Source organism: Toxotes jaculatrix, chromosome 14 (genome assembly GCF_017976425.1).
Source record: "Toxotes jaculatrix isolate fToxJac2 chromosome 14, fToxJac2.pri, whole genome shotgun sequence".
NCBI lineage: Eukaryota > Metazoa > Chordata > Actinopteri > Toxotidae > Toxotes > Toxotes jaculatrix.
The window spans coordinates 7,191,336-7,204,727 of NC_054407.1; the positions used below are offsets into that span (position 1 = coordinate 7,191,336).

General features: G+C 41.3%; 1 protein-coding gene across 1 annotated transcript; it reads right to left on the reverse strand.

Moving 5' to 3' along the window:
* Positions 1-582: 582 nt before the first annotated feature.
* LOC121193681 (kidney mitochondrial carrier protein 1) lies at positions 583-6,495 on the reverse strand. Its single transcript, XM_041056114.1, has 9 exons — positions 6,287-6,495; positions 6,018-6,165; positions 5,596-5,690; positions 5,217-5,302; positions 4,250-4,345; positions 4,010-4,134; positions 3,127-3,250; positions 2,411-2,491; positions 583-1,835 (listed from the first exon to the last, which is right to left on the reverse strand). The coding sequence occupies exons 1-9, from the start codon at positions 6,348-6,350 to the stop codon at positions 1,794-1,796; spliced, it is 861 nt and encodes a 286-aa protein (XP_040912048.1). The 5' UTR covers positions 6,351-6,495; the 3' UTR covers positions 583-1,793.
* Positions 6,496-13,392: the final 6,897 nt, after the last annotated feature.

Genomic DNA, 13,392 nt, shown 5'->3' on the forward strand with positions numbered 1-13,392 from the left:
CTCAAACAGCATTCAGACTCAGACTCTTCTCCATCATGCTCCGTGTCATTGTTCGGAATTGAGTTATTCAATCCGACCACGCTTGTCACAACAGTAACACGGCAGTGGAGCTCAAGGTGGCTTAGATGAGGCAGATACAACAAGAACAGTTTTCACACAAGTAATAAGTCCCATGACGATGCTTCCTAAATAAAAGAACAAGGCGCAGACGCGCACAGAGACGGCATGTTCACCTCAGCGTTTCCCCCTGCACTCCCCCGAGCTCCCATCATCTCTTGAAAACATCTCTGATGAAGGAAAACTGGGAATTTACCCACAGCAGAAAAGAACAATTACATCTTAGATTCTACTGAATAATTCATAAGTCATTGTTTGTGGGATGCTGCATGAACATGTGTGTTTGAAAGAAACCGGGCAATCCCTCAGAAACAACACAACTGTGCTAGATTTGTGGCCTCGAAGTTGTGGGATGGGAATTTCAAAAGACTCATAAACAGCTATTGGTTTCAACTGGGTCGAGTTCTGGTGGGAGAGTGCAAAGCTCCACAGCACCACACTGTGGTGAAAACAGAGAACAACACCGAGTTTTTCTCTTTTAATTCAAATATACTGAGCGACAGCAGCGTTTACACCAACATCAAAAGTATGACAAAATTATACTGGTTTACCCTTTGGCAGCAATGGCAGCTCACACATAACAGCCAGCCAACATATTCACTCATTACAATGTAAGCTCACAGATAAGCATACAGCGTGCAAATATAGTGTATGAAAATATACCTGGAGTTAACTGTGTCTAAACCTAAGAGGGGCGTGAAATTTAATATGTAGGCTTACATAATGTGTCTGTGTTTGTAATAGTTTTTATAGCAATGTATACAATGACACAGGGATCCAGGGGTTATATTTACTGTACGCCCTTGCTGGCATGAGGGACCACTAGTCTCGCCACATTTGGGCATATAAATGTGTGTGTCCTGTTTAAGAACTCCCACTGGTCTTCAGGCTGTTCATAAAACTGTTATTTAGTACAGTACACAGTGATGTATTCTTAGCTCTTTACTCTGTAAATACTCCATGGAGACTCTTGGAATAATAAATAATTTCACCTTTTCAAACACCCTTTTCTCAATTTAGAAATACAAAAAAAAAAGGAAGACAAAGCACCAGATCCTTGTCCAAGTTACTCATACACACAGAGATTTCATCTTTTCAAAAGGGACCTGATTGCTGTGATTGTCAGTTGCTATCCAACATTCACAGTCCTTTTGCAACTCAGGCGCAGACAGCCTGTATCACAAGCTAAGGCACTCAATTCGGAGAACACTTTAAGTGTAGAAGACTTGAATACCCATGTGTGTTTTCCTCGTGATATTAGAGCTATTTTTAAAACGGCTTATGACCGAAATAAACGAGCGTCTGGGACTGCTGCCGCAACCTAAAACTTTCTCCAATTTCTCGGTCAATAAATTAGGTGACATGGATCTGAAGGGCCAATATCAATTAAATCAGCGGTTTAGCCTAAAGTAGCGTTTGGATGACTTATAACATCAGATAAGAGTGTTTGTTCGTGTCACAGTCCCTTCCACATTTGCCACAGGCTTTGGGAGACATACCAAACAGGAATCAGGTAAATTCTCATACGGCCCGTAACATGGGTCTGTATGAAGCTCCTGTCAGTGGTTCCATAAAGAAACCATCCCCATCCAGCCATTCCCCATTTTTGGTCCTCTCGGCTTGTCTCGGAGCGTGTGCTCATACTCGTCTCTTCTTCGCCCTTTTCGTTCTGCCAATCACACGTTGATCTTCTTCAGCTGTTCGTAAGTGAGGAAGAACTGGAGAACGCAGAGTAAAGGAACACGGGCAAAAATAGAAAGAGCAGAAGAAGGAGGCATTTTGTTGAACAGAATGTGAGGCACACTGAGGCATTTTAGGCTTTTCCTGTACTTCAGCTCAAAGCCTCCCTTGTTGCCGTCTCCTTGTTACCTCAGCCTTCCCTGCTGGAACAAGTCAATAATCTCATTACAGGCCTTGCTGGAGCATGATGCGTATGTGTTTTTCTCTGCTCAATCATTTTTAATCAGGTCTTGGCCTTTGCAGGAAGACTTGTAGAGTTCACTCTCCACTCCTTCCTAACCCCCATTAAAGCCGCCCCCCCCCCTTTACGTCCTCTCCTCTCTAATCAGGGGCAGTGGGGTATTGAGGCAGTAGTCTCGACGTTACATAACAGAGTTAGCTAGCTTTAAGCTAAGCTTTCCTCCGCCGAAGCGTGGCTCGGAATGCTATACGTCACTAAATGCATAACAGAAATTACAACGTTTCCCTGCTGATTTCTCCAGCTCAGTACACATTGCATCACCTAGGATATATGTAAACAGACTGGTGCACTAATGAGATGGTTGAAGGATACAATGATGTTCCACGGTCCCAGGCGCAGCCAGTTGGGAAAGAAACCCTTGTAGAGGGCCATGAAACCCTCGGAGCGCCACGTCTGAGGAGAAAACAAATCTCTGTCTTATTACCTTCTGATAATTGTCCCAAAGTCCTCTGTGGGTGGTTTTTTAACTGTGACTGCAAATTCAGGGACACTGAGGTTTGATCTAGATGTTTAACATCGCTATACAATATTAATTATTAATCCTCACTGGAGGCAAAAATCAAACGTACACACAGGAATTAATTCATGGCAATACACTGATGATCATGATGTCCACAAATCAAATAAACGTTGTCTCCACACTTTATGAAATCAAACTTAATGCTTTTTAGGATCTTATTGATATGTATCTCCATACAACAGATGTATGCAAAAATAACAAAACTGTATTTCACTGGTTTACATTATATTATATAACACTTCGAGCTAACTCAAATGACCAAAGATCAACAGATCTTATATATAAGTAAATCCTGTAGGTCAATATGATTTCTCCTATGTCGAGGCATCATATTTAAATTTAAGTAGTTTGAGATGGTTGGCTGCTTTAAACGTCAAAATATTTCCATGGTCAGTCACAGATAAAAGTCATCAAGATGCCTCTGACTTCATGTGAACATCTGCCAAAACCATCTAAACTGCATCACTCATCACATGTTGATTTTCTCCCATCAGGAGTTTTGACTGACCTGCAGTAAACAGTCCAGCGTTCCCTGGTACAGAGCTCCTCCCCTCTGGTTCATCATTCTCGTCCGGACTACGTCAACTGGATTCGAGGCCAAAGCCCCTGCCAGACCGCACACAAAGCTGGACCTGGGGGCCACAAAGCACAGATTCTTTTTTGTCCCCTAATTGCGTCTTTGGTGTTAAACAGTCATTGCCATGGTGTGTGTGTGTGTGTGTGCTGCTGCCACAAATGTGAAACACATTACTTCCTGCCAGGCAGTTAACCATTAATAGGATGAATACCTATTGTGCCTTAGAAGTGTTGAAATGCAGTTTTGGTCAAATGCAGTAAGCACCTTTTTCTCTGAACAGAAAAAGTATAGATGGAATGTCCAAATATCCTCACAGCATTTGCTGCTATAAATATACACACACACACACACACACACACACACACACTGAGGGGAGCTTTTGTTGGCTGAAACACAAACGTAGCATTACTGCACCCCATGATATCCAGAAATACAGAGCATTTTGAGATGGCTGCTGCTTCCAATGCTGAGTATTATCTCAAATACAGTACAGTACAATACCTTACTGCAAATGCTGAGTGTGAACAGCAAAGAAGAATTAAACATTTGGGTTAGCTAAGCGTGCTAATTCCACCTCTTTTGTAATGGAAATTGGTGCAATCCTAGGCTGGGATTTGTGATTTTTAAAGTACAAAAAAAGTTGGACAAACTAAAAATGACTACTGGTCCAAACAACAAATTTGTTGTTTACCACTTTTCCAATTATAATCTTGTGACTTGAAATGTGTCTTGATCAGACAATCAATTTCCTGACATTAATAGCATCACATGAGAGAGAGAAGAGGGGGATCTGCAGGCTATTCTGCAAACTTACAAGAAGTGTGTGTACACGGTGTCCCCCATGTAACCCGACAGGATCAGATGCTTTTTGGTGATGTCATAGACCGGCAGCTCGACCCCAACCACGATGGCCGCCCGCTGAGCTGTTAGAGAGACACCCTAATGCCAAAAGAGGGGAGGAGCAGTGTAACATCAAACTTTGGTGAACTCTGAAAGCTGTGGGCGCTGAGGTCATTTATTGATACAAATTATGCATTGTTCAGGCTTTCTGTACCTTCCACAGTCCTCTTGTCCCCTCCTCTTGGTAGATGTTGATGAAGTTGCCCATCATACTGCCCTGGATCACATTTCCCTGCGCCTGCATGCGGATCTGGGAGAAAAGACAGAGCTAATATACATAAACCTGAAGTTGAGACAATGAAAGCATGCACAACCAGTGTGGAATGCTGTACGCTCACCAAAGCCAAACATGGGGGCGTATTAGTCAATCTTTCATTGGAATGCAAAGGCAAAAAAGTTAGTAAGGATTTTTGGCAAGCTCTGTGTCTTGCAGCAGTTTCCCTTTCCTTGCTTCCAGGAATTCTGCAGCCCAGTAACAACTTGTTTTCATTTATAATGGCCGCCGTTTACAGATCAGCCTTGGTTCGCTGTTAGGCTCTGTGGTGACTTGGCGGGCGCAGCTCGAACACACCGTGATGAAAACGCAATGTTCCGAATCTGCAGCCACATCTGTTCCACCGTTAACCCTTAACACAGAGACGGTGTGCCCAACAGAGTGTGGTCATAAGAAGCCAGGGAAAGCATTATGAGGGCAGATTAGCATGTGCACACATAATATTCACACACCCAGATCATTTACAGGACACTATGTTAAGGCTTTGAGGCTTAAGTCTATAAATAATCCACAAGTGGGGTCCTGGTAGCACAAAGATGCCCTTCACTCCACTAGGCATGCTACCAAAAGATCACACCTACAGCCTGGAGCTGTTACAGTCCCCCAGTTGTTGAAAAAAAAATTAACTAAGAACAGTCCTACTCAAGGCTGCGTGGGTAATTACAGCTGTATGTATAACAAACAATGCAAAGTTGAAAAGACACGGCTGTGTTTTCCAGTGAAGGATTTCTGCACGCCTTGGTGCAGTTCCAAGAAACTGTCAGACCTGTTCTACTGCTTTAAACTGCGATTTTTATGAGGACAATAACGAGATCCAACACAATCCTCCATGTGTGCATAAAGCTACCTTCAGCACATCCGTAGGGTTGGCGATGGAGGATGAGATTACACCAGAGAGAACACCACACACCACATTAGTCAGCAATGTCTCATCTGAAAGAGAAGAAGAGTAGGAGGCAGATTATAACTGTGAACAAGCAACATTTGATACCATGAATCTAACAGTCACAGTTTATCTTTACAGAGTTTTACAGAAGCACAGAACATTACAATGAGCTCTCAGTATGAAAATATGAGGAGACATATTTAAATAGGTCATACACACATCTGCACCTCCCCCTGTGACCTTCAAGAGGAATGTGCATGTGCAGATGAGGGAGCAGGGCCAACCCACCTAACTGTGTGTACAGGTGTGACAGAAAGAGACAAAGAGAACTGGGACTCACCCTCTGGTCTGTCAACCAGCAGTCGCTTAAAACTCTGGTATGTACCAATTTTTATGGTCCCATAGGAGGCCTGGCGCAGCATTGCAGGGGCTATTCTGTAAAAGTCAAGTTTATTTGTGTTACACAATACAACACATGAGGAAAAAATAAAGTTTTCAAAACGGGCAAATCAAAGACAGATCCCCCTCTTTAGACTGAGGAGAGTGCAGAAGGGTTTGGGTAGAAGTAGGTGGGACAATGGCTGCTACAAAAAAAAAGGAAGTGTACAAAAAAAAGGAAGTGCAAACATTTGAAAGAAAGTACAAAAGGTTTATAATAATAATTTATAACAGTGGGCCAGTAATTATCTACTTAATATGAGGTTTGGAAGGTGAAGATATTGAGACCACACACACACAAGCACATGAATCCACCATACTGACCCTGAATACAGTGCCCGGAGCCCCTCCTCTCTTCCTATCCGGGCCATAGCATGCAGCATGCCTCTATAGCGGATCTCTCGGTATTTGCTGTCGCCCACTTGGCCTTGGACTTGAAGACGCGTTTTGGCTAGGTCGATTGGGAAGGTCCCTGCAACACAATAAGCACACGGGACACGACCACATCAGACTGTAAACCACGACCAGGATTTAAACCATGAGCAGTAATTCTCGCGGCACGGCCTCCCCCCGCCGCCCCACACATCACTCACCGCATTCCGCCGTCACGGAAGCTAAACCGCCGAAAACAAAGGGCTTCCAGTTGACGTTGGACATTTTCTCCAGCTGTCTACCGAGGAACAGAGGAAAACTCCGGGCGAACCGGCGAGCAGCGGACACCAAAATAACGTCTGCAGCTAATACCTCAAAGGTGCATCTATGTTTCAATCGCTGCCGGTGTTGGAGGAGCCCGGCCCCGCGTCCCCTCCTCCTGCCTCCGGTCTTGGAAGAAACCCCGCCCCTCGCGCCCTCCACTGGCCACCGTCTTCACTCTCCCCGCCCACGGCCTGTTGCTAAGCGACCGTGTCAGACAGCAGAGTGGAGCCAAGTGGTCATTAAACTTCAGACACTGTTGCTCACTCTGATGGAAAACTTCCTCATAAAAAAAAAAACAAATTGAATTATTTTGTTTGGAAACATCATTCGTTGAAGGATTCAACAAAAAACTAATAAAATAAAATAAGTGGATGCAGTTATTCATCCATGTTACGAGAATTTCTGTAGGAAAAAAAGAAAAAAATGAAAATTGAAAATTTAAAGAATGATTTTGAAAACTGAGGGGGACGTCCATGGTGTAAATTGTGGTTTTGTTAAAGCCCAACATTCCCTTCACAGATCATTAATGGGATGTTTAATGTAAGAGCTAAAAAATATGTCCACATTAAATATCTGGTCTTTCTGTATTGGCCTTTTTCTTAAAGCATGTCTGATACTAAATGTCACTTAGAAGTATTCATGTGTTTAATTTTTCATTTGTTCATAAATTTTAAAGTAAAAGGCTTTTCATACCTAAGGTTGTTTATATCCATGTAAAACGTTTGGGCTGTGATATTTTTGGTGTCAGCTCCCTCCACTGTTCATGTCAATACAAAATCCTACATAACTTGCATGTATTCATCACAAGCCTACAGAGGAACTCATATTTATAGTAAATATGAAATGACCTCAACATGGTACATAATATAGACCATAACCAACATAAAAGCCCAGAACAAACTCTGATGCTTTCTTCTGCTGCAGACATTTGAACTTGTTATTATCTGAAACTTTGCATATGTCAGAACAAACATGTTGAATTTCATCACAAGTGTCCAGCTTCTCACACTACATATAAACATGTTATACAGCTGTACTATCATAAAAAGTCATTGGCTTTGTCTTTTTGTCACTACCTGTGCCTTATTTTGATTTTTTTTTTTACTGGAATGCTGAACTTGCAGCAATCAGTCTGGTACCTGAAACAAGGTTGACAAAAATGTCAGTTTTAGTCTTTTTGTTTAAACCTCAGATTTCAAATTAGTCTATCTATATCTCTGAGACTATTTTTCCATGTAACTTAAATGTGGTTCCCTGAAGTATGGACAGAGTGAGAGCTCATGTTGTCCTTGCTTCATGTTTTTCCAATAATAGAACTTAAGCCTGTGGTATGCATAGTTTCACATTTTCATTAGCTCTCCAGAACAGAAACAACCATAAGCTTAATGAACACATAAAGATGAGCCTACAAACACAGGTCATATAATATACAGTAAGCCCTGTAGTATGTCACTTACTACCTTTTCAAGAACTCTGTACTCCCATAGGCTAATGGGACTTGTGATCCTGGCAACAAAAAACAAAACAAACAAACTCTTTTTTTCCCCCCACTCCACCGAGAGGTCAAAGGTCACAGAACATCTGGAACTCACATGTGTTTCAGCCTCTTTAACCAAGGTGCAGGTCCAAAAATAAACTGTATTATGGTTTCACATTCACTGAGGGCGTGATTGGAGTTATGATCAACAATAGGCAGCACCGAATTAATTCATTTGAAGAATAAATAATAAAGGAGATGATATAGGATAAAAACCCAAATAAAATTAAATGACTGATGACAGATTTTTGTATTCATAAAGGAGGTGCCATCAATATTCCATGGTCATGTATAAAGAACATAACTACAGAAATAGGAAAAAGAGCACAGATGTTAATTGTTGCTTTTAGCTTCTTGTATGATTAATATGTATTCGAGAACTTTGGTGTTCTAAGCATGTTGGACAGTTGTAGATGATGATGCATGACATGTAAAGCAGGTGTATCATGACCATATCATAATCTGCTTCAATCATCTTCAGTCATCTCCACAAGAGTGCAAGAGGAGCGTGAGGGTGCATGTGGATGGCTCTGACCCTTAACACCATTAGTCTTAGGGCTGTAAATGTTCAACACAATCATGCAGAAAAAGGTCCATATTTTATCTGTACCTGCCTGGAGTCCACGTGGACAGCACGCTGGAATGTCCCATCAACATGGAGGCATGCAGATGTCCCTGTGCACGCTCTACGAGCCGAGTTGAGGTCATGCCGTCATCCTGTTGAGGTCATGCTGTCATGCTGTCATACCCAGTGTGCAGAACAGTTCAGGCCATGCATCCAGGTTGTTTCATTAGCATGCAGGTGAACTCACTGGAGGAAGCAGAGTTTGAATGAATGGTTAAAAAAAAATCATGGGCAAATCGTGTTATCATGGACACCACCAATGAACCTCTAACTGAAGAACTGAGAAACCAAGAAGCTCTAAAACAAGTTCAAGTGACCATCAAGTATGAGACTCATGAAAAGTTATTGATAAGCATCTTCAACTATCCGCTCATACCACCACTGTGTCCATAAGAGCATTCCAGATGTTGGTTCATTGCCACTATATAAGGATTATAAAAGTTAAAATCTTTTTGACTGTCTTCTTTAAAGAAACCTTGAATATTTCACCTTAACCATCACTACACTCTGTTGACTAAACTATACACACACCGCTTTCTCCTTATAGCCACCAATATGGCGCCTCTTCACTCTATCACTGAATCAGTACCTCATTGTGTCTTAATGGCAATGTCATGTGCTAATGTCACATTATGTTAATATCAAAGCAGGATGACTTTTACCATTCTGTCATTACGGTTTACAATACCAATAAAGACAAATACACACACACACATTTGATTACCTGCTTGGTCTGTGCCACCACCACAAACACAACAACACCGCAGCAGTGTGTAGCACTTATGTCCTGTTAGTATGGACACTGAAGCAAACTGCCACCCCGGAGTATCTTTATAAACAACACAGAATGAATTACAGTGTACCTCAATTTATATAGAGAATATCTTAGTAAAATACATCCACACGTATGCAACCATTTTGGTGCTTATTTGTTTGGACCCTTGGCAATAAACAAATTGCAAATCACAGAGTAAATACCAAGGCAACAGACAAACTAAACAGGAGAGAAACACCTCAAATCAAAGTGTATAATATCAAAATATAAAATGCATCCCTCTGCCACTAGAGGGCAGACCAACACCACTGTAATTTTCAGTACAGTGCTGAAGCCCATTGCACAAGTCATTGACAGCACTAACTAACAGCACGGTCTATTGTGATGGTGATCCAACCACTTCTACTATGTATATTACATGTAGCCCAATCAATCCCTGCTTAATGAGAGGGCACAGGCAGCAGGAAGTCTTTATCTATCTATAAAGCTAATTAGGAAACACAGATATGTTTGAATGACAATGTGAAGATAAACAACAGATAGTGACCAGCGACACAGGGGCGGTCCACACAGGATTTGTATGGATGACATGTTTCTCTGAATGTGAGAGGCTCTGCTTGTCAAAACAGAGATTTCCACAGGCAGAATATGTTGCTTGTGTAAATACCTCAGCTTCATCTTATCTGTTTTCTATCAACTTTGTCCTTCTGGTCTCAGCTTCTGGGAAGCAGTGGTTCTATTCTCCAAGACATTCATCTAGAGCATATTTATTATGATCATATGCTAGTTGTGTCGCTTGATTAATGGGCTGGCTATGGGTCAGTAACCTCAGTATGTCCATCAGTATATTATTAACGACCAAGGAGAAAGAGGAGGTGTGTGTATCGCTGTGCACGTTTTTGTGCATGCATGCAAGTGTGTGTGGCACGTGCACGGACAAATGCAACGCACGACATCGACCAACGGAAATAGATGAATGGAAATATTGCAGTTTTATCTGAAACCAATAAGCAGAGGGAAGTGTGGCGCGCCTAAAAATGGCCACATTTAATGTGGTGATTTGTCAAAAGGACCCTGAGAACAGACCTGGGATAGAAGAGGACCGGATATATCTGTGTTTGGTGGCATACAAAATGAGGAAGGAGAATACAGTTGTGTTATTTAGGAGAAGGAACTGAGACTACACAGGCCCACGTGACTTGTGTGCACAGTCACTTTCAACATGTATAGGTCTGGAAACAAAGAGATGATCCTCAGAAACATTTGTTATATAATTGTGCAATGCATACAAAAGTGGGGCACACATGGGAAAATCACTGCTTCAAAAATCTTAATTTCTTGTGTTCACAGCATTATGCACACAGAAAAACACACTTCGGTTTGTTTCATCCTTTGGCACAAAGTGCATTGTGATGTTATTGTGTCAGCTAAATAGGGAGCGCATGTTTTGTGCTCACCATGAGTGACTGCAGGAACATCGTACTAATGTCACTCAGCATCACTTGACTGGTGTTTTACACCAGCAAATCTCTGTGTAGAAAAATTGTGTGTGTGTGTGCATGTGTGTGTGTGTTACTGTAAGATATGACAGTAAGTTAAGGTGACTAGTAGTCACAAGACAACACAGTACAATGTGTGGCCCAGGATGTATGTGGACTCGATTAGAAAGTGTGCAGTTACATAACACTGTGCTGTATAACTGTATGAAACACACATACAAATTATGAACTGTGTCCTACTTTAAAGCAAATTTCCAGAAATGTCAAACTATTCCTTTAAGCTCATAAGGCAGGAATACACTGATGGTGTGACGCATATGGAAGTCAGGGGGGGTATTAAGGCACGAGCTGCCTTTTCATGCTGAAGGATTTAAACACCCACATATGTCCTACATAAAGGAAACCACGATCGCTCCTGCTTCTTTCCTACATTTTCTTCCAGAAAATAAACACAAGATGACTCAGAGAGAGCTGGAAATCCTAATTGCACGCAGTTATTGTTGATATACTGTAAAGAGATTACATGACCAAACCAGGCTTCCTGCCAATCAATAGAGTTACAGATTTTAAGTTTTTAAATTCTTGTCCCTGTGAGTGTGGCATTTCTTTAATGCAGCATTAAACTGAGCGCATTAAAATAGCTGTAATTACATCTCCTCAATTAAAAATAACATAATAAAATAATAAAGAAGATAATAAGTGCAAGGGGAGAGTACACTGAAGAACACTGGCTCTCTTCTTTCACTCACACACACACACGCACACATTTGTGTTGTTTTGGTGCCACTCTTTGTGGTGAAGTATTTTTACCCCCATCCTCAGGGCATCACTGAACTTAATGGGAAGCGAAGGCCTGTCCACTATGGTTAACGTGTGTGTGTGTGTGTGTGCGTGTGTGTGTGTGTGTGTGTGTGTGTCCTAGTTGTTTACCATGCCTTGGCCCTCTCACTCTGCTTCTCACACCCTCCAGCTCTGAGAACATGGACACATCACTATGACGATGAATGCGACATGCTGGATTCTGATTGGCTGAACATGAGCCGTGGCCTACCTGCTCCTCCAATCTGCATCCAGACTGTATGTGAGAGGTGAACCTCAGTTACACGAAACACTCACATCACAGTGATATAAAAATAAGACCCACATTGTCGTCACATTTCTTTTCCCATGTTTGCTTTGAATTTTTATTTTTACACCATATAAGGAATTCGCATAAGACATCGTCACAAATTCCTGTGAATCGCTGACACTCTACCTGTTTCTCTTCCTGCTGTCAACGTGCTTGAGTGGATTAATATTTGACCCTCATAAAGTACAGCACTTGAACACCTGCAGAAGTCAGCAGTTGTGTGTTTGTGTGATCATCTGTGGTTGAGATTTCTGCTTGTCCACTAAGCATCCTCCTTCCTCAGGGTTACTGCCCTGTCAGCAGGATTCCTTTATCAAGGCCTCCAAAGAGCTTCAGATGGAAGGTTGCTCAGTGAGAGAAAAATCTCGAAAGAAAGAAAGATGATGTAACTGACTGCTTTTGAAATTATCAGTGGAAAACAGGTGATGCGATACAGCTGGGAACAAACTGTCATGATTTCTTTAAGTTCTGGACAAAGCAATGTTTACATTGTCTGGATAATTCTGGATTTATCAGTGAGGGAAAGAGATGTGGATTCAAGAATTTTTTACTAGTAAATTGAACGTTTTTATGGAACAAAAAACATCAAGCACTAATTATTATTCTGAGAAGATTTCATTTTTTTTACATGTCTTAAAACATATCTGTGTGGGATCATTAAGTAATTGTTTAGTGTTTTAAGATGCAGCCACACTGGATCCAAAAACAACACGATTACATATAAATGAACTGGGAAATCACCAGCGTTCCCCAAAAAATGTCAATTGCCCCCTTCCAGTGTTATGGTTCTTCATATTGTTTGTCCAGCTCCAAAAACAAAATATAAAGACTTTTTTTTTGTCCAACCTTCGTGTTAAAGGACAAAGACAAAACTACAAAGAAAACATCTGATTTTCTCTGAGCAATGTGCTGAATTCTAAACAGTCAAGAAAGCCTCAAGGCACAAGAGACATTTCTAAATATTCTATGAACTGACCAGGCTGTGCCAACTAATTACACAAATTGAACTCTGAATAAACCTCACATGAAGAACATAGGCCATGATTCATTAAACATATTTATGTTTATTTGTCCACATATTTAGTATGTCTGATAACTACATTTTTGATAGACAGAGATCTTTCTGTAAACCATGTACTTTAAAATGTGGACACTTGCAGAAATGGCTGTGAAGCCAAATCAAAGGAGAGAAAATCTGTGGTTTTAACATTTTGTTCCCTTTCAGAATTGAACAGAGAGACAGATTCTTTTATTTCTTAGTGTATTTTCAGTGAAAAAAATCGAAGGCAATCACTCTGTTTCAGGGTGACTCGACACGTCTCACATAAAATCAAATGTCAGGAATACAACACATCAAATACTGCAATGCCTGCAACAAGATTATCTTCACAAGACGGATTGTGGAAGTATTACAGCAGCTGATTGGTCCAATCAGTGT

What these genes read in the sequence shown, in the direction of transcription:
- LOC121193681 (XM_041056114.1), bottom strand. Translation starts at nt 6,350, where the DNA reads ATGTCCAACGTCAACTGGAAGCCCTTTGTTTTCGGCGGTTTAGCTTCC. An exon ending in CTCCGGGCACTGTATTCAGG is followed by an intron (nt 5,691 to 6,017) that starts GTCAGTATGGTG and finishes TGACTTTTACAG; the next exon opens with AATAGCCCCTGCAATGCTGC. An exon ending in GGACAAGAGGACTGTGGAAG is followed by an intron (nt 4,135 to 4,249) that starts GTACAGAAAGCC and finishes TTTTGGCATTAG; the next exon opens with GGTGTCTCTCTAACAGCTCA.